This window comes from Plectropomus leopardus, chromosome 1 (assembly GCF_008729295.1).
Source record: "Plectropomus leopardus isolate mb chromosome 1, YSFRI_Pleo_2.0, whole genome shotgun sequence".
NCBI lineage: Eukaryota > Metazoa > Chordata > Actinopteri > Perciformes > Serranidae > Plectropomus > Plectropomus leopardus.
This window is the reverse complement of record NC_056463.1, coordinates 1152110-1176875: the sequence shown is the minus strand read 5'-3', so window position 1 is coordinate 1176875 and position 24766 is coordinate 1152110. Positions and strand designations below refer to the sequence as shown.

General features: G+C 39.6%; 2 protein-coding genes across 2 annotated transcripts; both read left to right on the top strand.

Moving 5' to 3' along the window:
• Window positions 1-2809: 2809 nt before the first annotated feature.
• On the top strand, window positions 2810-5337 carry fgf3 (fibroblast growth factor 3). Its single transcript, XM_042483790.1, has 3 exons — window positions 2810-3053; window positions 3896-3999; window positions 4954-5337. The coding sequence occupies exons 1-3, from the start codon at window positions 2810-2812 to the stop codon at window positions 5335-5337; spliced, it is 732 nt and encodes a 243-aa protein (XP_042339724.1).
• Window positions 5338-17480: 12143 nt separating this feature from the next.
• On the top strand, window positions 17481-24462 carry LOC121945659 (fibroblast growth factor 4B-like). Its single transcript, XM_042489961.1, has 3 exons — window positions 17481-17877; window positions 20895-20998; window positions 24286-24462. The coding sequence occupies exons 1-3, from the start codon at window positions 17481-17483 to the stop codon at window positions 24460-24462; spliced, it is 678 nt and encodes a 225-aa protein (XP_042345895.1).
• The last annotated feature ends 304 nt before the right edge of the window (window positions 24463-24766 follow it).

The following is a 24766-nucleotide window of genomic DNA, read 5'->3' as shown; positions in this document are numbered from 1 at the left end:
ATTAAACATAATATATGGCTGCTGTGGCGATGTTGGATTAAACGCTGGTCTCAAACATTTTAATATGTCCCGCATTAAGAAGACATCTGTGAGAGCAAGAAAATACCTCTGAAGATGAAACCCACTGCTGAAAATACACAGATTGGACTTTTCCACTAAGGTTTGTGTGGAAACGTAGAGAGTCCCGTGTTACGTACGGAGGTCGCACATGGGGTTAACCCTAACCCTGCAGCCAAATGCATCTGAGTATAAAACCTGAAGCTCGGTTTCAGCTCATTTTAACCTCCAAAATTAAAAACAACAACAGATTTATCCTGATGTGAAGAGTGTGTGTGCGAGCGTGTGTGCATCACAAATTGAGAGCGCTTGCTCTGCTTATTGCTGGGATGCTTTGTGGGCGGCGTGGAGGGGAGCGTAATTAAAATAGTTTCTGAGAGAAACAGCATACCACATCTGAGGTTCCACCCTCTTCCAGCATTTAACCACATCAAGAGCGTCTCACTTAGAAATGGCCACCAGAACAACCGCTGATACACACGGTCCGGCTCATGTTTTCGGTGTGTTGTCTGACTCGCGAGGGGTCTCGGAGGCTTAACGTGCACACATTTTGTAATTAAAAGAGAGCTGCCTTTTCTCTGATCATCGGGGTAAATAAAATGACAGAGGCCGCTCGTCGGGTGATGTATGGGAGGGGAAGACAAATTAACCGTCGACTCTCTGGGGGATTCTCAGCAGAGGCCTTCGTAGCAGCGGTGGAGCAGCGCCAAAGGGCAGAGAGATTTGTAGATGATGGTGCTAATTACCAGAATGCAAACCATAATGCGACCAAGATGGAAGCAATTTAGGCAGTAGTCATTTAGCCTGCTGCTCTTCCGCCCACCGGCTGCTGCCTAGCCAGAGCCGGGGCATTAGGATGGGAAAAGTCTGGGGCGATGTATTGCTCGGGTGGAGGATAAAGAATTAAGGAGCACATGGAGAGCGGTGACAGACCGTTCATTTGTCTTTTTTTCTTAATTTAACTTAAATGACCCTTAGCATTAGCGGGCAGTGCTTACAGGTCAGGCGGAGGAAGCAGCATCTAAATACTTTTGAGAACAAAGAAGGAACTTTTTTTTAGAAACGAGGTTTGACCGACTCGCAGTGACGGTTCGTCACCACCTCTGGATCAACTCTTACACCTTTTTCCACCGAATTAGTTCTTGAGCCGTTTCCGTTCAGGACTCGTGGAACCGTGGTGCTATCTAGAAAACCAGCCCACGTTTCCACCAGTTTTGAGTGGAACCAGTGCGATCAGGGATGAGTCATCAGCGGAGGGCGTTGCACAGTTTTCTGATGACGAGCAAGTAGCTCAAAACGTCACCTCGGTGGTAATTGAATTAAATATTGTCGGGAGCAAAGTCTTTGTTTTTTCTTCTCCTGTATTATCGCTCATCTAGGAGCTAGTTTTTGTCATCTGGATGTGCGAACTTTTGTGAACTTGTTAATTTAAGACGTATTTAAGATTTTAGGACATTTCTAGGATTTTAGGACATTTTTAGAATGTCCATACATATCTAGGATTATAGGGTGTTTCTAGGATTTTAGGACATTTTTAAGATTTTAGAATGATTCTAGGATTTTAGGGCATTTCTAGGATTACAGAACATTTCTAGGATTTTAGGATGTTTCTAGGTTTTTAAGACAGCATTTTAGGGCATTTCTCAGATTTTAGGACATTTGTTGGTTTTTCTAATGTTTCTACAATTTAAGGACCTTTCTAGGTTTTTAAGACATTTCTAGGATTTCTGGACAGCTTTCAGATTTAGGATATTAGGATGTTCAAAGGTTTTTAGGACGTTTTTAGGATTATAAGACATTTCTAGGATTTAAGGAGAGTTCAAGATTTATGACATTCCTTGGATTTTAGGACATTTCTCGGATTTTACTACATTTCTAGGATTGAGGGACGTTTCTAGGATTTTAGGACATGAGGGTCTTAGCTAGGACCTCTTTCGGGGGTTGTGGGGGATCCTCCAAAGACAATTTTTTTGATAAACAAGCTCTATTTTGACACTGTTTTATGCACCATATTGCACATTTGTATTGTGAGAAAATGGTTGGGGGGCCATCTGGCTGTAAGTTGAGTTTCACTGCTTTAGGGAGTGGACCACCTGAAAGTCAAAATTCTTAACCTCTTAAAATGTCCCAGATTTTGGGTGAATTAAATTCTCAAGTGTGAGAGAAATGAGAGTAAAGGCCTTAGTTTGTGTGGCTTAAATGCCTGAATTCAACAGAAAAAATCATGCCGAAGGTGTTTTAAAGGTTAAGGCGCTTAAGGATTTCTCAAACATCCAGCAACAGTCCTCACCTGTTGCAGAGCTCGCGGCAGGCTCAGCCCGCCTGTATAATTTGGGATGTCTAATTGCTCTTTCAGGATATTTCAGCAGAGGAGTTCAGAGCAGAGCTGTTCCGCACTCAGCCACTGTGTAATTTTATCCACGTCTCTCACTTCACACAGGGCTGATACCTTTTGCCTCCCCCTTTCCTTTGTATCAATTGGTCGGAGTTCAGCCTATTGTCGCCACAAGCTTCTTTTATATGTGCGCTCCGTCTGCGCGCAGCCTCTCAGTCTGATCCGCAGGAGGGATTTCCAGCAGCAGTCAGAGGCGCGGAGCGGGACCCTGCCTGCACCTCCGCTGCTGTGTCTCACGGATGTGCGCGAGGCTGGAGCTCTCGAGCGTTGGGGCCCCGACACTTTAATGGGACCCCGAGAGCCGCGCAGGACTTCTCCTTTTTCTCGCCACAGTTCGCGCTCCACGGCCATGCCACAATGCTGGTGATTCCTCTGCTGGTGTTGCTGAGCCTGTTGGATCCCGTTTGTCCCCGGGCTCGCTGCGCCCCGGGACAGGCTTGCGACCCCCGGCAGCGGAGGGACGCCGGGGGCCGCGGAGGAGTGTACGAGCACCTCGGAGGAGCGCCGCGACGCAGGAAACTCTACTGCGCGACTAAATATCATTTACAAATTCATCCGAATGGGAAAATAGACGGATCGCTGGAGGAAAACAACCCATATAGTAAGTATTTCATCACATTTTACGCACAGAAAACTGTTGGAAAAACTATTAACTACTAACTAAACTATTATTATAATAACTTGTGCGTCAGTTTGGCACAATCCAGTTTTTTTAGTTTGACTTTTAAATGTTGGGTCAGATTGTTTTTATCAAAATACAGATTTGTGAATGAAGTGAAACACGTCATATTCAAGTCAATCAAGTACGTTTGAAAACATTTAAAATAGGCCGTCTTTATAGGCCTATTATATTAGTTAGTTAGTTATTTGTTTATTTTGATCAATTTTAGTAATTTTCGATATGATTAATCTATCAGAGTTTCACTGTCACTTACTCAACGAAGCGTGCGTGTGTGTGCACGCGCTGTGTGTGTGTGTGTGTGTGTGTGTGTGTGTGTGTGTGTGTGTGTGTGTGTGTGTGTCACAGCGAAGCTGCCGACATGCAGGTTAATCTCTATTAGTCCATAAGTATCAGCCAAAGTATTAACATCCCGGCGGGACAAAGGCGCTGTCCTAACGGATGTATTTATCTAATCAGCGGCCATTAGAGCCTCTCTGCGGCAGCTCAATGGGCCATTGACTAATCAAGCACTGATTAAAACAGCCAATAAACACACTGAATGGGGCAAACAAAACCGGAAATTAAGTCCTTTATTGTGAATGTGACAAAGGTTTGTGTGTTTGTTTGTTTAGTGTAAATTTGCTCCTCTTGTTTTTTAATTGATTTCCATTTTACAACATTTACCGGAGAATAGAAAGATCTGTTGAAGGATTTTGAATCATGATGAAAGTCAAACATCATTTAGATGCTGTGTGATTAACTGTTATGTTTTTGGGTTGCAGGCATCATGGAGATCACGGCGGTGGATGTGGGAGTTGTGGCCATTAAAGGGCTTTTCTCGGGCAGATATTTGGCCATGAACGATAAAGGCCGGCTGTACGCCTCGGTGAGTAAAGATGTCATCTCATCATCACGTGTGCTCTTTAACACATGCAGCATGTTTGACTCTGAGCAGGTTAAAGCAGCAAAAGTCAACTTACGGACCACGGGCCAAATTTGGCCCTCGATTGGGTGCTGAGTGGCCCCCCAACCTTCTTCTAATTCACAATAAAAATAAATTGATTTGGCGCCAGAGTGCATAAACAGCATCAAAATAGAGATTGTTTATCAAAACCATGCCAGTCCTAAAGTGTCCTAAATTAGAGAAAAGCCCCTAAAATCAGATAAACATCCTGAAATCTTAGAAACATCCTGGAATCCTTGATATGTCATAAAATCCTAGAAATGACCTTAATATCTCGAAATGTCCTGAAATCCCAGGGATGTCCTAAAATTCTAGAAACAGCCTAAGATCCTTTAAAAGTCCTGAAGTCCTTGAAATGTCCTAACATCCTGGAAACATCCTAAAGTCAGAGTAACGTCCTAGAGTCCAAGAAACGTCCTAAAATTGTGGAAGCGTCCTAAAATCCTAGAAAGGTCCTGGAATCGTAGAAACGTATTCAAATCCAGGAAATGCCCTAAAATCCGAGAAATGCCCTAACATCCTAAAACGTCCTAAAATTGGAGAAATGTCCTCAATCCCTGGAAACTAATCGCGGAAACACGTATGTGGCCGCTGGGACTGGCCCCTGGCCTCCTGTGGTTCTGCAGAAGTGGCCCTCAGGTGAAGCAGGTCTCCGGGTTAAAGGGTCACGTCTGACCAGCAGAAACGGTTTTGGACGTGCTGTAATGTTTACCTGCTGTGTTCATCTGACATGTATTTCATTATTTTCTGGCTGATTCGGAGTCTGACAGCAGACCGGAAACTCTCGGCGTCTCTGAGAGTTCGTGCTGTAAATCAGAACCATACGGCAAGCTGCGAAACAAATGTGCCTCACCGCTTCCTTCTTCCTCTCCCCAGGAAGTGTTCAACAAAGAGTGTGAGTTTGTGGAGCGGATCCACGAGTTGGGGTACAACACGTACGCGTCCCGCCACCACTCTACCGAGCAGCCGCTGCCACCAGGCGGCGGCAGCAGCAGCAAGCGGCGAGCCAGCGCCAAGCGGCAGTGGTACGTTTCCATTAACGGCAAAGGCCGGCCGCGGCGAGGCTTCAAAACCCGCAGTACGGACAAAGCCTCGCTCTTCCTGCCTCGGGTGCTAGGCAACAAGGACCATGAGATGGTGAGGCGGCTGAGAGACAGTCAGAGCTCGCACCATCATACGCACCACCACGGCGGCCGAGGGGACCGCCGCAGACGCCGGCATCGTGCAAGGAAAGGCCGGCGCCAGCAGGCAGATGATTGAGTGGACCTTTCGAGGCGATATCTGACCCTGCGGCCCTTTGACTCAACCAAACACGGACCCCTGATCTCGACACGTACGTGGCTCGATCGTAGCGGAGGATGAGTCCGGATGCTGCGCTGCTCTGGATGAGTTTTTTTGGTTGATGCACAGAAAACAAAATCTACAGAGGAAGTAAAGACAGAGCGTCACCGCGAGTGACATGTTCATCAAATCTACACTTTCAGGAGACTTTGACTCTCTCTCTCACACACACACACACACACACACACACACAAGCTTCTCTTTCTTTAAAACGCTACTGTCGTGTAAACCGACGTGTTAATATCGCTGAAAACTCCCATCTTCACTTGTAAAAAGCAAAAAATCATTCACAGCAAACAGAACAGCTGATGTTGTAAATACAGTCTGCACTATGCATGTACAGAGACTTTTCTTTTGTCACAAACAGTATATTCATCATATTCTGCTTTCTGAAGTGCTACCAAACATGACGGCGAGTGAAGAGAGGACTTTAATCAGCAAAGCACTTTTTGTCAGATCCACATGAAGAGATGAGCTCGCTGTGTATTTTTGTTCCAATGTGATAGTCTACTGTCTGTAAGCTCAAAGATGGACTTTGTATATTTTTTACTAATGATATGAATATTTATTTGGTGCCTGTGTTGTAAGTTATTGATAATACTATTTCTGCATTTTACCAAAATGTTGCTGTTTGTCTCATAGTTCTCACTCACCAGCTGGTTCATAAAACACGATGGTACTGACCCGAGGACGCAGCCGACTCCTTTGTTTTTTACTTTTCTTTGATTTGTTTGGACAATTTTGTCTCGGAGAGCTTCGAATCGTAAAAAAAACAAAACCGCAATTTTACAAATTTAGAAAGTGCCAGCATCTCAAGAAGCATAATGCATCAAAAAGCCAAAAATCTGTTCTTTTTCCAGCTCATTTGTTCAGACTTTTCTTTGATTTGTTCGGACAAGTTTGTCTCGGAGAGCTTCGAATCAAAACAAACAAAACCACAATTTTACACATTTAAAAGTGTCAGCATCTGAAGAGACATCAGGCATCAAAAAGTCAAACATCCATTCTCGCTCTGGCTCATTTGTTCCAACTCTTGTTTGTTTTTAGCAGTTTGCAGTCCTCAAATCATAAACAAAAGGCAAGTTTACAGTTTTTTAAAGTGTGAGCATCTCGAGAAACATTATGCACCAAAAAGTCAAAAATTTGTTCTTGTTCTGGCTCATTTGTTCAGACTTTTCTTTGATTTATTCAGACAAGTTTGTCTTCAGAGAGCTTGAATCAGAACAAACAAACTGCACTTTTACTATTTCATTCAGTAAGCACTATCCTTTAAAAATTCAAAGGTCTGTTTTTGGTTTTTAAAGTTGAATGTACAGATTTTCTTTTCGATGAAGTCTCAGTTTCAGTTTTTGTTTCTTCTTTCTGTCGCAGCTCTTTGAAGGCAGCGCCGCCTCAAACACACAATGGCACTTTTCTTTTTTCTTTTTAACAAAAAGTGCAAAACAGCACAACTTTAACACAGACGTACTTCTTTTCTTTAATCGCATGCAGTTATTTGTTGTTTTTTATTAACTTTTGAAACCTGGGAAAACTTTCAAAAAAACTACATGAAAATTTAAAAAAGGAAAAAAACAAAAAAGGGAAAATTGAAAAAAATGACCTGAAAAATATCTTAAAAATTATAACTATTATTAAAAATGAATAAATAATCACACTGATTAGAAATATAGTCCTCTGGAAATGTTACCCTAGCTTTAAAAAAAAAAAAAATCCTGAATCTACTCATTTCTGGCAGTTTGCCTGTTGTTGTCGGGTTGCTCTTTGTCTTTTTTCCCATGTTTTTAAAAGAAATCAAATCAATTTTTTCAAAGGTTTAATACTTGTAAAAGGTGTCTGAATGCAACAAAAAAGTGATGTCAATGCAGGTTTCAAAGAGTTAACTCATCTGTTTCAAATGAATAGACCAGATTTAAACTGAATTAACTGTAAAATGCAGCTTTTATACTGAAATGATAAAGAATTTAGTCAAATCTATGAGTTCTTTTATTGTTTCTTACTATTAAAACACATGTAGAGTCTAAAAATGACTTGTGGGAACGGTTTCGATGTTCCCTGCTGTGTTTGCAGACTGCTGTGGTTATCGGTTTATTCAGAGTTATTCCCCCTCTCTCTCTTTCTGTCTCTATATTTGACATTATCCGTCTCTCGTTTGTTAAATCGCTGCACCTGTCTCTGCCGAACAGAAACAAATCACAACCGTCAAAAATCATCCGGAGCGCGTTCGGACTCTCGTTCCGGTTTTGCCCTGCCTGGCTCCCATCTATAGGTAGCAGCATATAAAGCCTTGTCATTCTATACCTGCGGGCTGGGGAGGCTTCCTGGCCCGGACAATAGCTCCTCCCAAGGGGGGCCTGGGAAGCGATGCCGCCTGAGACTTTTGGGCTTTTTTTTGAAACGCCGACCAAAAGCCGCAGAGTCGATAAACAAGGCAGGCCCTCCTGAAAGCAGAAACTGTGTCATACCGAGTATAACACCTTGCTATGGCTCGTTATGAATGCCCAACTCTAAGATTACTCAACAGGAATGCAGGACTTCAGAGAGGTTAGGGCCCTTTGTGGCCCCTCTCCCTGCCCATCTGTTTCATTGAGCAACATTTATCTTCTGAATCTCTACGTGCTCTTTCTATCCGGGACATCCGCTAACGGATACGTCCCACTACGATTTATCAGCCGGGCGATAGAAACGACATCATCTGCAGTATTGATAGGAAAAAACTCTTTTTATTGTTTTCTCTGCTGTAAACAACAGTTTCGTATAAGAAAGAAAGCTTTTTGTGAGTTCCCAAAATCATTCTGAGCCTGTCATTCAGAGAGAGGGTCCTTTACTCAAACTGTCAGCAAACTGGGGATGAATTAGACACATTTTTGTCCCTCGAGGTGTTCCATAGAAAAGTCAAAACTCAGGGATAGCAAACTTGCTTGGGGCTTATTTTGCAAAATAACAAGAGGCCAGAAGCCAGCTGATGAACAATCGTTAATAATTAATATATAAATAATAAGCCCAGACATCAGTCAGGGGGTCCCGTCCTTCTCCTTTTAAATTAACAATCCATTTCAAGGATTTTAGGACATTTCTAGAATTTGGGACATTAGTAGGACTTCAGGACGTTTCTAGGATTTTAGGACATTTCTTGTATTTTTGAACATTTCTTGGATTGTGGGACGTTTCTAGGATTTAGGATGTTTTTAGGACTTCAGGACATTTAAAGAATTATAGGACAAAGGGCTTAACTGGGACCTCTGTCGGGGGTGTGGGGGATCCTCCAAAGGTACTTTTTAGAAATAAACAAGCTCTATTTCGATGCTGTTTTCAGCTTATTTTCATGGTTGGGTTAAAAGGTAGGGCTCCAAATGAGTGCTATGAGGCGCACGGGCACAGGGGGACTGTGAGTGTTAAAAACGTTAAAAAGTTCCTTCGTAAAATCCAGATCAGGTAATTAGAAGGCCATTGTAAAACCATAAAAAAACGTAATGTTTTTAAATTAGATAAAAACGGAGGTTTGAGTGGGGCAGGGATCCAGGTGGGGCAGCAGGAGTTGCAGTTTTAATTAAAATTGTAAAAGCTCCCACAGTCTCTCACCTGGCTGTTAAAAAAGACACCTGTGGTGGGCTTTAATATGACAATCAATAAAAATATGTATTTGAATAATAAATAATGAATAAATAAATAATAAGTAGTTCATACTTAAACAGAAGGCTCTGGCTCGGGTTCAGGTTACGACGCAGCGTTCTTCTGAATACTCGAGTGGTGCGGCCACAAAGTGGATTCACTGTTTGTTTTGGTTAAAATTTCCTCTAAAAGGTTTTATATGATTAAAAAACTGTTAAAATCCACTATAAAATAACAGGTGTTTAAATAAAAAAATAAAAAGATGCAATATAAAATATGTAGGGAAAAGTAGGAAAATTAAAGGTTCCGAAAGATTAAAAAAAACAAAGTAATTTTGGTTAATAAGTTTTTAAATTTTGGTAAAAAACAGAGTTTCAGAGAGCAGAGGTCTAGGGTTAGGGTTAGTGGGTTAGGGGGTTGATGGGTGACCCGGCACCTTATCAAGGGCCAGATTAGGTCCACGGGCCATAAATTGAGTATCACTGCTCTCTCAGAGCGTCTCTTATTAGGCTCCCTTTATGAAGGTTTACTAGTTGTAATTAATGGCTTTATAAAAAACAAATAAATAAATGGTTTATTAATGCTTTAAAGATCTGTTATAAAGCATTAAGACACAGTCTGTTGTGTGAAATCCTTTAGACTTACTGCACTTTGTGTCTGGTCACTACAGAGGATCACAATTTAATCATTAATGAGTTAAAATTCAAAGGATTCACAATCTTTGAAGCTAAAAAGATGTTTTTATTAAAGGCTTTCAACTGAGTCTTAAATAAAAGAATATCAGTTACCTAATAAAAGCATAGAAACTTGATAAAATCTTAACAAAAACAGAAACGCACAAGCAAGAACAGGCATGCTGTTAAAATGATCATTTAAAGGCAAAGGAAAAGAGGTCTTCAGACGGGTTTTAAAGGTATTAATGGAGTGCAAAGAAATAATTATCTGAGGCAAACTGATTTATATTTAAAATATTTATATTTATATCTAATTTTAAATCATTCCACAATTTAGGGCTAACAACTAAAAATGCTAAAAAAGAAAGAATCTAAGCATGCAAAATCCCTTGAAGCTAAAATCATGTTCTTATAAAAGGTTTATAACTGAAAAGCACAAGTTATAAACCAGGAAATTAAGCTGTTATTTACAATGTTGAAACCATTTAACCCTTGAAACCTGGATCAGTTCACTTGTGCTGCATTAAGATGCTTTTCACAACCTTTTAAACATTTGAGCTCTGAGCAAACTGGTTTGATTTCTTTCAAAAACACAAGGAGAAAGACAATAATCAACTTTGCATGAAATGAAAAAGATATAGATTTTTTTTTAAAGCTGCAGATTTTTTTATTTTGAGAACTATGTTTAAAATTATCAGAATTATACATTTTAAAGTAATTCTGGATTTTTAAGTAGTTTTTCAAGTAATTTCTTTGATTTTTCTTCAGAGAACTATGTTTAAAATTATTATAATTATATATTTAAAATTATTTTCACTGAATCTTTAAGCAGTTTTAAAGGTTGAATAACTTTTTGCTAATTTCTTGCACATTTTTTTCTTAAATTGCTTATTGGTTTTTTCCTAAATCAGGCAGATATGCAGGTTTCAAAGAGTGCCTTATTACAAAGTGGAGTTTTTCCTGGTCGTTTCTTACATGTGCAAACACCTGTTTGTTCCTTGTTTCATGTGTATGAAAACAGAGTAAATGCTCCAAGAGAGAATAAAGTTTGGACTCATTACTGAATATTATAAATGTGTCAGAATGAGAGTTTTTATCTGACTCTCAAACATGTGACACGACCCGAGGACAGCTCGTTTATTTACTTATCATTAGAACATGTAAACGTGATTCCTCAGCTCCATAACTGCAGCACAGGAGAGTTCACTTGTAAATAGTGACCTCCAGAGGCAGACAGCCGTCTCTCCTCCAGACCGACCGGCTGCCTCGTGTGAATGTGCATCTCTGATCTGACCGCTCTCAGCGTGTTTGAGCTGCGTAATGCCCTCTGCAGGCAGCACACAGCCACCGAACACAGAAACATCCAGTCATTTCACACTGTTAGGAGCAACGAGAAAGCAACTTATTTCTATTCCTCTTATATATATTTATTGTATCTAGAATTTTTGCACCAAAAACCAAAGCAAATTCCTTGTAAGTGAAAACCTTCTTGGCGATAAATTATTTTTATTTTCTGATTCAAAGGACATTAAATGTTATTCTTTATGGCCAAAGTGACATTTCAGCACATCAAAATGTTCTTTTTACCAACAAAATTAAATACATGATAAAGCTGTTAAAACAATCCAATGACTTTAAGTTTAAGCTATCAACTACAGATTTGAATTAACCCTTTAAAACTTGAGCAAATTGGCTTGATTTCTTTCAAATGTGAGAGGAAGAAGGCAAAGAGCAACTTAGCAAAAAACAGCCCAAAAAAATAGCAAGAAATTTACTTATAGTTACAAGAAAATTACCTGAAATAACCAACAAAAAAGAAAAGTTTAAAAAAAAGACCTTAAAATTGCTAAAATAAAAAAAAAAATATATATAAGAAAAAAGTTTATTTAGAATAACTCTAAATATATAATGATTAGATTTATAAATGAAAATTTCTAGACATTTTCCCAGTTTTTTGATATCATATATTCCCCTCCAGCTAATTTTCAGATGATTTTCTTATCACCTATTACTGTTTTTTTTTCTTTGCAATGTGCAGAACATTTCTTTTCAAGATGCTCATTGCCTTTTTATCCAATTTTTAAAAAAAAAATATTTTAAACCAATTTCCTCAGGTGTCTGAGTTTTACACACCTGTTAAAAGGCATTTGAACGCAGCACAAGAAAGGGTTAAAACCTTGAACTACAGTGGAATTACAAACCACGTTGCCAGAGTTTTAATATTTTTGAATTCACCTGAAACACATAAATCTGAATGACAAATTCTTCTATTATATGGCAGTAAAAGCTAAGCAGAAGCAACTTTAGCTATTTTTTCAGCAGGGAATTACGTAATGTGGACAAATTCATTGGTACAAGTCACTTAGTGAATCCAGTCTGGCAGCAGTTCAGTGACAGCTGTCTGGCTGGCCAGCATCCAACTGCACTGAGCCAACAATATCAGAGGAAATGCCGCTCCTCCTCTGTTTAGATTTAACATGACACTGGATATACATGTTCACCAACAGGTAGGACACCTTTTTAGACCTCGCAGACATGTGTGACATGAATCCAGGCTGATATCTGCACAGATCAGTCAATAAAAGCATGTTTACTGAAGTTAAAATCACTGATAATGCTTTTTTTAATAAAGTAATTTCCAATGTCGTCTAATTCTAAGCAGATTCAGTGTATAGCTTTGCAAATGTTGAATAAACGAGCGAGTGGACGAATGCTTGAGCTGAATGTTGAGACATTTTAAGCTCTGAATTGCAGCTGTCACCCAGTGAAATCCAAACCTCTTTCCCGAGCATAATTCATTGCGCGCATGCAACCTTAAACCACAATGACTTCAGTACAACATAAACAAAAAATAAAGCCGTACATAACTTACAAATCCGGCGTGACTGGAAAGAAACATCTCAACCTAATTTTATTTTAAAGTGATAATAGGGAGATTACAGAACCATGGACAGCGAACAGACCAGGACCTGCTGCTCCGCTCGGCTCACAGACGTCTTTCAGGTCTTCAGTTCCAGGAACCCTCTGAACCTGCCAGATCAGATTCTAGAGGACCAGTTTTTTAATGGTCATCCTGGAGATCCAGTGGGGATCCAGTCCACCTGGCTCCTACAAGTATATAGGTCGCCAGAAGTTTCAGTGGTCCTCTGCCTCATAGATTCAGGATCGACCTTTGATGGGTTTCATCCATCCATTAGTTTTCCTGAAGGTTCAATGGCACAGACGCCTATGTCATGCTAAATTTAGGCTTTTATTTCAAGTCTTGGTGGTGCTTTTTGTGGTGGCTTTGGACAGTGGTTGCATATATAAGTTATTCATCCAGATGAGAAAATCAATCACCAGTATTTTAATCTCTACTCCTGTTGAGTATTGGGCCGAAATTTTAATTTTTCATACCTTCATACCTTCCTGGAATCTCACCAAGGTGCGAGTCTGCTGAACCCTTAGCGATTGTTCGGTGCATTTTAAGCGCTTTTTATTCTTCTTTTTTTCTTTTTTCTTTGGATAATTTTGGCTGCGTTAATGCAAAAAAATGTTACATTCATACTGCTAAGTGCAAAAAATGCACCATTGAAACCACAATTTTTTAACCCAAATCCATCAAAGCATAAAAATGCAATGTATTATTTCTGGGTGTCATTCTGGGTTTATAACTTGGGAGTTTTTACTATTTTCCACTTGATGACTTTTTTTTTTTTTTACCATATTTTGCATATGGAGAAAATACATGATATTTCCAATAGTGGTCAACAAGTTGTTCTGGAGGTCGATTAATCAATAACTGTTTTTTGAGGTCAATAAGTTATCCTGAAGGTCCATCAGTCAATAAGTTCTGGGTGTCAATTGGTTAATAGGTTGTTCTGGAGGTCCATTCAACAGTAATATGTCCTGGAAGTCCATTGGTCAATAAAATGTTCTTGAGGTCCATTGGTCAAGAAGTTTTGGAAGGTTGGGTAGTCAATAAGTTGTCCTGAAAGTCATTAGTCAGTAACTTGTTTTGGAGCTCAATAGGTTATTATGAAGGGCCATTGGTTAATAAGTTGTTCTGATGTCAATAAGTTGTGCTGAAGGTCTATTGGTCAGTAAATTGCCCAGAATGTTAATAAGTTGTTCTGAGGGTCCATTGGTTAATAAGTTGTTCTGAAGGTCAATAAGTTTCTATGAGGAACCATTGGTCAATAAGATGTTCTGAAGATCAATAAGTTGCCCTGAAGGTCCATAGGTCAATAAGTTGTTCTGAAGGTCACTAGGTTGCTCTGAAGGTCAATAAGTTGCTCTGAAGGTCCATTGGTCAGCAAGTTGTTTTGATGGTACGTTGGTCAGTAAGTTGTCCTGAAGGTCGATGGGTCCATCAGTTGGAGGTCTGATGGACATTCTTTTGGTCTGGCATCCTGAGGGTCTTTTGGTGCCCCATACTGGATTTTGTTGGTCGGCTGGTATGTCATCCGTTTTTTCGGGCTCGCTCGTCACCAGCGTGGCGCCTCCTCACCGCAGGATCGTCTCTAAGATCTGCCTGCATTCACGGAGCCGTTTAGCAGCACACAAAGAAACAATGTTGTTGTACATTGAGGATCAGCCGAATGTGAACGTGAGAAAACGTTTCATGCGTGGTCAATGAGGAGCAGGACCGAGCCACCCCAGAGATCAAAGAGCTGCGTCCCCGCGCTGACAGAGAGGGACGACCCTCACTGCTCTGACACAGAGATAAATAATAGGACACTCAGCAGAGAGGGTAAATGTTAGTGCGCGACATATTTTTAGCAGGTGATGACGGTGAAATAAAGGGAGGCATTTAGTTTATTTCAGCGGACATCAAAAGCAACGCACCGGTGCATCTGAATGACTGTCAGGGATGACACATCAAAGACACGCTGCCATGACACCAGCTGGTCAGTTTCATTCAAACAAGATAATTTAAACAACAATGTGTTATTTTAGAGAGTTTGGCTGTCTTTAAAATAAATAGATTGCAACTAATTGATACTACTTACTTCGATTTAGGCCATCAATAGTCAAATACAAGTAAAATGTCACAAAATTACTGAATATATAACAGAAAGGGCAGCCTCTTAGTCGGGTGATGTCAAGAATTTGGGAAATTTTTTTGGTAGATTACCAAGAAAACCACCTAAACTCTGAAGACTACTTTGAATGTTCATTTTAGAACTTGTTATGGTTCTCTACTATGTTTATATATATATATAAATATGTTATCAATTAAATAATTATCCTTCGGGGCTCGCTTTAATATTATACACCTGCTTTGCACACAACATTCACTTTTCAAAATCGAGCTTAAAAAAAATTATACTTTAATATTATTTTCTACTTTAATTGAGTTAGTTATTTAAACAACATCAGTCCTAATCATAGATATCAAATATTCATTAATTTTTAGAATTTCAATCCTTTAAATGCCAGTTTTTTGTCTTGATACCACTATGTTTTGGGATAAAAAAAAACACACACAAAAATTCATTATTTTGAGTATACGACATGCAAAGTAGATTTTTTGTTTGTTTGTTTGGGGATTTTTTTATTATCACAGCATGAGATATGTCAATAATTTGCAGAAGCATTGATTGTGAAATTACACAGAGTGGAAACAGCATGTATTTTCTCCATATGCCAGATATGGCAAAACATGATGTTGGTGGCTGGCAGCGCAGATCTCCGACAGCAAGGATCTCCAACAAAAGCTGGCAGCAAGGATCTCCATCACAGCGATGGCAGCGTGGATCTCCAATAGCGCGGATCTCCGACACAGCAGCCGGTAGCGCAGATCTCCAACATGGCGGCTGGCAGCGCAGATGTCCGATAGCATGGATGTCCGATAGGGCGGCCGGCAGCGCGGATCTCTGATAGCGCGGATCTGTGATAGCGCGGATCTCTGAAACAGAAGCTTGCAGCGTGGATCTCCGACAAGGTAGCTGGTAGCGCAGATCATCGACAGGGCAGCTGGCAATGCGGATCTCCGAGAACAGCGGTTGGCAGTGCGGATTGCCGACAGCGCATATCTACGACATGAAGGCTGGCAGCATGCATCTCCGACAGCGCGGACCTTGACATGGCGTCTGGCAGCGCGGATCTCCGATGGCACGGATCTTCAATACAGAAGCTGGCAGCGTGGATCTCCAACAGCGCGCATCTCCAACATGGCGGCTGGCAGCGTGGATCTCCAACAGCGCGCCTGGGTTTTAATTACGCTCGTTTTTTGGGGGGGGGGTTCATTTAACTGACTGTAACAATTTAGTTTCCACAGTGTATTTTAGACTTATTGTAGGAGCTGAGCTGGAAATTCACAGATTGAACAAAAATACACAATCTTGCCAAAATGTATGCCATATGCATTAACACACCCAACGTTATATAAAACAAAAAGAAGAATGAAAAGCATGTAAAATGCACCAAACAGTCACTAAGGGTTAAGCAACTTTTGACCATCAGAAACACTGAGAAACCGTACTTCACTCCAATAACATATTCGGGTACAATGGGACAGCCATGTTGTTTGTTTGTTAAATATTAGACCATAAAATCTGCTGGAAACTCCATATACAGTAAGTGTGAGCAAAGCTGTTTAGAGGCACTGCAGTTCAGGGAAAAACAAGAAACACTGTGGATCATCAATCATAGACTCTTTATTGTACTCTTATTTTGCCTTATTGGAATCACTGTGTGGTACTGTGGGGGCTGTGCCATATGACGAAATATGTCATCAGATGATTAAGAAAAAGTACTATCGTTTCATATTATGCTATATCGTGCTATATCTGATAACGCTTTGCATCCATCTGCATGGCTGAGATGGCGTCTAACGCACGGCACCAAAACAAACAAACATGGAGCTGGAAAGCCAAACTGAATGTTGGGATTCAGCAAACTATATTGATTTGTGCTTTTTTTTTTTTTTTTTTAAATGTTAGTCTTCAGGCTTTCTTAAATTTTTGAGTTGACTGAATTTAAAAAGACAAGTTAAATCAAAACAAAATTACCAAAACAAAATGATTATTCTACTCCTCTTCACAAATTCAATCAACTTAAAAAAAATCAGCCTGGATACTAAACTTTTCAACCCTATCTGACTTTAAAAAAAATAGACAAATAATCAGGAGTGTGATAAAAGTATAAAATGATTTTAAAAATTTCTAAGACTTTTTGAGATTTTCTAATATTTTTATGTCATAAAAGTTTTATTTCTTTTATTTCAACAGCTCTGTAGCTTCAGCTGCAACGTCAGATGTGAAGTTTTTGCCAACAATGACAGCCTACTTATCATGCTGCAAACTCTCTATTTAGTCTTACCATTGTTTTCTATAAGGGCCCGGGACATGATTTCCCCCCTGCGCGTCTTAAGTTAGCGCTTTTTTCATTTGGTTGAATTGGACCGGTGTTTTTTCCTGTTATTGTTCATTTATAGAACTGTCTCCTGTCTCGACACCACGGTCTGTTAACTTGGCCGTTTCCTATTTTACATCCTCCCATACATAAATTATGATATTCTGCTGCTGATAATGAAAGCAGCACACAAAGAGGTTTTTTTTTTATCATAATAACGCTTTTATTCGCGTATTTTCCACAAAGTTTTCCCCGATAACGCAGCTATTATTTGATTTCTATGAAGCCTCCAGCTCCGCTCGGTGTGTTTGGAGATTTCTTCCAAGTGTGGAGCTGTGATGTAATGTGTCCGCAGGTATAAATATAGAGGCATGGCTGCAGCGCGTCCATGCAGATCCATGTCGCTCCGGCGCTGAAGCCAGTGCGCCTGTCGGTCTGGGAATGAGCGCAACGTCCACTCGCTCCTCTCCGCCGCGCCGCCGCTGCTTCGTCCTGTTCTCGCTTCTTTGGAAAGGCAAACGCCGGGAGGCTGCTTTCAGAGCCAGACCCGGGATGGGCTCTCTGGCGGCCCTGCGGACTGTGCTGGTCCTGGGCTTGGTGACCGGGCTCGCGGGATGCGCCCCCGGCTTGAACGGCACGGCGGACCGCTGGGAGGCTCTGTACTCCCGGTCCCTGGCGCGGATCCCCGGGGAGAAGCGGGAGGAGATCAACCGGGACAGCGACTACCTGCTGGGGATTAAAAGGTTGCGGCGCCTCTATTGCAACGTTGGGATCGGCTTTCATATTCAGGTGTTACCGGACGGAAGAATAACGGGAGTGCACAACGAAAACCGTCACAGTAAGTTATACCAATTTTTTTTAAAAATAATTATTTAGTTTCTCGCTTTTTACGCGCTCATTTATTATCTTTAAACAGCACTAACAACAAAAGCGTTTTCGTGTTGAATGAAGAAATGAACTAAACAATTTGAAAAAGTCATATTTATTTGCATGCTTTCTGTCACTAACAGAGTGTTTCACCTGTTGCCACCTGATCCAAACACTCACTGCCTGATGAAGTACCTGAGAGCCACACTTGAGTAATTTTACCAGAAAATGACTTAAGTTAAAGTCACCTATAGAATTTCACTTAAGTAAAAGCCTTAAAGTATCTGATATTTACTGTATTTAACTACCAGAAGTAATCTTATGATAATGAATGTACTTAAGTATTAAAAATATAAGTGCTGGGAATATAAAAGGATAATAAAGTGTATTTCTCTGTAACATGTACACTCTTTACAGATGGAGCATACTTCAAGAAAATTGGGTCTTTTTAGCAACTTAAAGGATTTAAGGAACAAAGTGCAGTAAATCTTCCCTCACTATACTTTATTAATGATTTATTGTCTTTTCCTCACTTCTTTCCTATTCTGTAATACGTAACTAAAATGCTGTGAGAAAATGTAGTGAAGTAAAAGTACACATTTTACTTTGGAAATGTAATGAAGTAAAAGTACAATTTTTTAAATGTAGTTGAGTAAAAGTACACATTTCACGTAGGAAATGTAGTGGAGTAAAAGTACACATTTTGAAATGTAGTGGAGTAAAAGTACACATTTTGAAATGTAGTGGAGTAAAAGTACACATTTTGAAATGTAGTTGAGTAAAAGTACACATTTCACTTAGGGAATGTAGTGGAGTAAAAGTACAATTTTGAAATGTAGTTGAGTAAAAGTACACATTTCACTTAGGAAATGTAGTGGAGTAAAAGTACACATTTTGAAATTTAGTGGAATGAAAGTACACATTTTAAAATGTAATGGAGTAAAAGTACACATTTTATTTAGAAAAAGTACTTGAGTTAAAGTACACATTTTGAAATATAGTGTAGTAAAAGTACACATTTTACTAAGGAAATGTAATTGAGTAAAAGTACACATTTTGAGATGTAGTTGAGTAAAAGTACACATTTTACTTAGGAAATGTAGTGTAGTAAAAGTACACATTTTATACATTTTACTCAGGAAATGCAGTGGAGTAAAATAGAACATTAACACATATTTTAACATATTAAACATATTAAAAACTCAAGTAAAATAGATACTTCTCCAAAAAAAAACACTTTAGTACTGTAACAAAGTATAATTACTTTGTCACCTGACAGCTCTGTGAATGAGACAGCGCTCGTGCTGTCAGTCACTGAGCGTCTCACACGTATCGATCACGCACCTGCAGTCCTGCCGTAGTGCCGTTGAGCCCGTGTAATGTGCCGGTGCTTTCCGCCCGCTGTAACCGGAGCTCGCAGTGATCCCGGCCGGCGGCCAGCAGGCACCTAAAGTTAGGACGCGGCCACAGAGCCGTCTGCTGAGACAGATTAACCCCAGACAAAGTCCTGCACTGCTTCACATTTGCAGACACGAAGAATAACAAATATTTATTTACTCTCATGTCGGATGTAATCCCCGTCATCCGTGTTTGTGCTGTCGGAGTGACAAGAAGGCGAGCGGAGGACTTGACGGGCTGCCGGAGAACTTGAAGCATGTTGGGGTTTTTGTGCAGCCTCCAGACTATTTTGGGACAAGGCATAAAAATTCAGGGAGATACATTACAGAGAATTTCTGTGAAGAATTCGAGACAGCGTCAAGTATTTTTGAAATAATAGCAGGAACAAAAGACACGCTCAGAGCTGTAACTGCACCAGGAAAGCTTCAAATATCTCTGCTTTTAATGACATTTAACTCTACAGATTTACACAAAAATACAAAAATGACTTTGACTGACGAGATAATGTCGTTTTTTTAGTTGTTGTATGTTGGCGAATAAACCTCAGAGGAAATATTGGTCTTATTTTGGCTTCTAAAGCCCAAACTGTCACATAACAGCTGTCTTAGCTGTGCTTTTATCAAATATTTTGATTTATTTTGTAAAGTTTCAGCTCATTTTGGGGATTAGGTCAAAATACTTTAGAATTTATTTTTTTAATTTTATTTTATATTATTGAGTTTATTGAATTAGGACAGTAGGCATTAACCAACACATCAGCTTTAAGCATCAATATAAATATGCCAAAATCAATCTACATTTCATCCTTGGTCCTAATTTTGATCAGTGTTTCACTTGTACTTGTAAATTTGAGTTTCAGTCATACAGTTTATATCGATTTTATATTATTTTTATGTTATCTAATTTGTATTTTTGTAATTTTGTCACACGGTCCGTTTTACTGACCAAAGAAACTAAATTTATGTAATGTTCAGTGAGATCAGGCTGAGATCAGCCCATTCGCCAGAAGAAAATGTTTGCGTTGTATGTTTCTGCAAACAACGATACGCTACATTACTTACATAAAACAGCAACGTCTCTAAAGTGATGTAATATCTGAGCTGACGCTGTCATCAGGAGGTGGAGGGGACGCTGGAGGGGACGCTGGAGGGGACAGTTGAGGGGACGCTGGGGAGGTTTTTTTTTTTTTTGGCCAAAACATGATCTTTCTCCAACAATAACCAAGTGGTTTTGCATCTAAAACTAACCACAAATAGCTACAAATATAACATATATATGGTTTGCAGAAATATAAAATACCAAAAACAAAACTTCTGGCAAATGGATTGCAGACTTACACACTGTTACGCCTCATCAAATCCCAGAAGGGCTCCACTAAAAATCAACCTTCTTTTGTTATTGAGCATCAGATGGTTAACGCACTGCATCACCTGTGAGGTCTGTAGTGCTGAAATCTAGAAACAGATCCAGCTCGTCTTCTAGGACACATTCAGTACTGTCAGAGTCTCTGTGTGTCGCAGCAGGTTTGATTGTCTCCATCAGTGTGTCTCAGTGTGTCTCAGTGTGTGTGTGGTTTGTTTTTCCCTGCAGGTCTCCTGCAGATCTCTCCGGTGGAGAGAGGCGTGGTGACTCTGCTGGGGGTTCGCAGCAGACTCTTTGTGGCCATGAACCGGCGAGGAAAGCTGTACGGATCTGTGAGTGTACGAACTCTGTGACCGACTGTTTGTTTGCTGTCATTAAGTTTAAAATTCGTTAAAAACTGGTGTATAAAATAATCGCCTCTGATTTACACGTCAATGGTTCTTGCATGAAATGTTAAACTTTTGTTGTGGTTTGACCTTTCGTTTACACAACAGTGGCGTTTTGGAGGCCTGAAAACGCGACGTTTTGAAACCAGGCTCAGAGTGTAATTTTTTACTCTTTCTGCGTAAACTGGCAATGCACGGGTCTGATGAGAACAGTGACGTCACGGCCGCACTTCATGCATCACTTTTCAGACAACAGATGCTGTCCGTTATTTGCGGCCAATTTCTTGCTTTTTGCAGAACATTTCTTGCAAAGCTGCTCATTGCCTTTTTATGTTTTCAGAAGATATCAAACCAGTTTTCTCCAGCCTCAGAGGCTTTAATACTTCTGAAAGAAGTTTGAATGCAGGACAAAAAAAGTAACGTCCATCCAGGTTTCAAAGGGCTGAGACCAATTTACTCAAAATTTTACGGCAGCCGAAAAAATTACTCAGTACAGTACAAAAAGTTGAATTATTGTGCTCGTCAGACTAATACTGGACTTTTAAAACACGTGTAAACATGTTAGTCGGACTAAAATCATATTAAGTCAAATTTCTCAAAGCCGGACTAACACACTTAGATAATGCGACTGGAAGTCGATTTACTCTTTCATGTTCGCGCCTCACTCAGTGTTCTGCTCTGTAGTCTCTGCACCGGAGTTTAACCCGAAAGTCAAACAGCATCAATTTGTAGATTAAAGCCAGAAAAACAAAAGAACTAGTAGAAGGGAAGTAAACACAGCAGGATAATGGTAAAAAATATGGTAAAAAGGTAGAGTACATACAAAATGTACAGCGCCAAAAAGTCATCCATGTTGTCACCAGTCGGTATGAAACCCGTTGGCAGCTCACTAACTTGTTTGGTATGTGATGTAATACGTCAACTAGAAAGTAGAAGGTAGATTTATTAGTCATTTTTTCAACAAAATTTAGGGTCCAAGGTCCCATAACAACTACACTGTATGGACAAAAGTATTTGGCCACACCTCTGAATCATTGAATTCGGGTGTTTCATTCGGTCCCATCGCCACAGGTGTGTAAAATCTGGATGAATGGGCAAAAATTCCCACAGACACAAAATCTTGTAGAAGCCTCAACCAAAGAGGGGACCAGCTCCATATTAATGCCTACAGATGTGAAATGGGACGTCATGAAAGCTCCTGTAGGTGTAATATGTAGGTGGCCAAATACTTTTGTCCATATAGTGAGGCTGAAAGGGGACAAATCGCCACCTACCATGGCGGTGTCGGAGACACTTTCATCAATAAATGGATTCTACCCGTTGCTTGTATACTGGGACAAGGACAGAAGTCCACTTAAATGTCCTAATCGAGCTTTGGCCGTAGCTCCATTTCACTGTGGACACTGTCGTTTCACAGCGAGGTTGCACCACCTCTTCTTAAACTTCGCCTTTTATCCCATAAGTAATAATAATAATAATTATAAACTTTATTTGTGTAGCACCTTTCATACAAGAAGTGCAGCCCAACGTGCTTTACAAGAAAGAAATTAAATGCAGCAAGTGCTTCACATTGAAACACATAAAAGACAAAAAGACATAATAAAACCTGCGTGTTAAAATAAAATAAAACAGAACAGAATGCATCTTCAAATGGATAAAATCCGCTTAATACTAGTAAAAATGAGTAAAAATAAGGATAAAAATTGCATAACATAAATAGAATGCATAACATGAATTGGAAAATAAAATAAATAAACTATAACCCACTGACATTATTAATAAAATAAGCATAAAAACAGTATATAAAGTGTATAAAATCAAGGAAAATACAACATATTAAAGATGTGCAGCAGTGTGCACAGCAGCTAAGTTAGAGCGAGTTAAAGGCTAAAGTGATTTGTACATCATTAAATTCATAAATAATTAAATTAGATGATGATGACACCACAGATGAGTTCTACAAAGAGAGAAGTTGTTCCTAAATATTTAAATCTGTCCGTTTTTTGGGGGGGGTTTTTTGGTATTAACAGACTAATTTCAGTCGTAAAGAGTCTTCTGATTGCCAGCTCATTGAGAGAAAACGGCACAATCAGAGCCTGGTGTCCTGCGTCCAGCCTCGCTCACATCATTCATCGCTCCACAATCCCATTTTCTGTGTAATTCTCTGACTGAAACAGCGACTGTACAATAGCCCTGCAGTCAGAAATAAAGCAATTGTTTGATAATAATCACGACACACAATACAGAGTTTGGGGAAAGAAAACGTCTGGATGTCTTTGTTTTGTCTCTGCCTTCAAACAATCAGCACGGGGCGTTTCTAGGGTTTAAGGACATTTGGGTGTTAGCCCGGACCTCAGAAGGGGATCCTCCTTTTTGATGAATAAGCTCTATTTTGATGCTTTTTTTATGTACTTTGGCATCTTAATTTCCTTGAAAACTTGTTTTTTAACTTCATTTATGAATCGTGAAGTTAAAAGTATTCGTAGTTGTTAGTAATTAGTGCTGATTAGAAACAGAATACAGCTGCTGTCTTTAAAAAATATTGACTAGAGCCGAAAAAATAGCCTGTACTTTTGTGTAAAGTGGCGTAATCTAACCTCTCAGTACATTTAGTCAGGTATGAATGTGGACAGAATGACAAATTATTAGATCTGGGGCTTTTTGTCATCATTAGGGACTGTTCATTATTTATAAAAGAGGAGGGGGTGGTGCAAAAAGGGGGAGGTTTTCCTTCCAAACTCGCGGTTATTTTTTGTGATTTTTTTTCTTTTCTGAAAAATGTATTTATTTATTTATTTATTTTGATTTGGTAATTTTTAAAGAAAAAAAATCTTCCAAACCTGTGGGCCATCCAATATTTTCAATCTCAAAAAAAATTACACCATTTTTCAAAACCAAAAACTGTAAAAATAGTTTCTACAACATGTGGGCCGAACGCGAGAGAGTCCTCAGCAGGTTAAAGAAAAAAAAGTAGCCTTTGGGAGGGTCAAAAATCCAGCCACTCCCCTCCTCTAATACATAAATTAATTAATAATTAATAAATTATCTATTTTTTTTATTATGTATATATATTTTTAATTCAATTTTTTATTTTGTTGTTATTTAATTTTTCATTTATTTATATATGTATTTATGTATGTTTGTATATAGGCCTAATGGCACCATTGAAACAGCATTTTAAAATTACTGTCATATCTAAAATGACCCTCACGTCTCCATCTTTTCTCTTTCAGTTACACTACAACAACGAGTGTAAGTTCAGAGAGAAGCTCCTCGCCAACAACTACAACGCCTACGAGTCGGTGGCGTACCCGAGGATGTACATCGGCCTGAGTAAGAACGGCAAAACAAAAAGAGGAAACCGAGTGTCACCCGCCATGACGGTGACACATTTCTTGCCAAGAATCTAGTGGCCTCATAAATAGACTTCACCTCAATATGGAGACAGACGGGGGGGGGGCTCTTACCCATGATGCACTTTTACTCCAAGCTTTATGCAAGTGTATCACATTTGATCTTTGTATATATTCATTTTTTTATTTATGTTTAATTTTGTATTTTTTTAGGAGGGTTGTCTTTTCACTGTGGGGGTTAAAGATGCTGAACACGTTATTTATGTTTTCATTTTCTAATTTATCTCGTATTTGCTGCTACTGAATGAAATTGTCTTCGGATGTTGTTGGTTTTCTTTGCGCCGATGTGCCAAACGCACCC

Coding starts and splice junctions, on each gene's coding strand:
- fgf3 (XM_042483790.1), top strand. CDS start 2,810: ATGCTGGTGATTCCTCTGCTGGTGTTGCTGAGCCTGTTGGATCCCGTT. Junction 3,054..3,895: donor GGAGGAAAACAACCCATATA/GTAAGTATTTCA, acceptor TTTGGGTTGCAG/GCATCATGGAGATCACGGCG. Junction 4,000..4,953: donor AAGGCCGGCTGTACGCCTCG/GTGAGTAAAGAT, acceptor TCCTCTCCCCAG/GAAGTGTTCAACAAAGAGTG.
- LOC121945659 (XM_042489961.1), top strand. CDS start 17,481: ATGAGCGCAACGTCCACTCGCTCCTCTCCGCCGCGCCGCCGCTGCTTC. Junction 17,878..20,894: donor GCACAACGAAAACCGTCACA/GTAAGTTATACC, acceptor TTTTCCCTGCAG/GTCTCCTGCAGATCTCTCCG. Junction 20,999..24,285: donor GAGGAAAGCTGTACGGATCT/GTGAGTGTACGA, acceptor TTTCTCTTTCAG/TTACACTACAACAACGAGTG.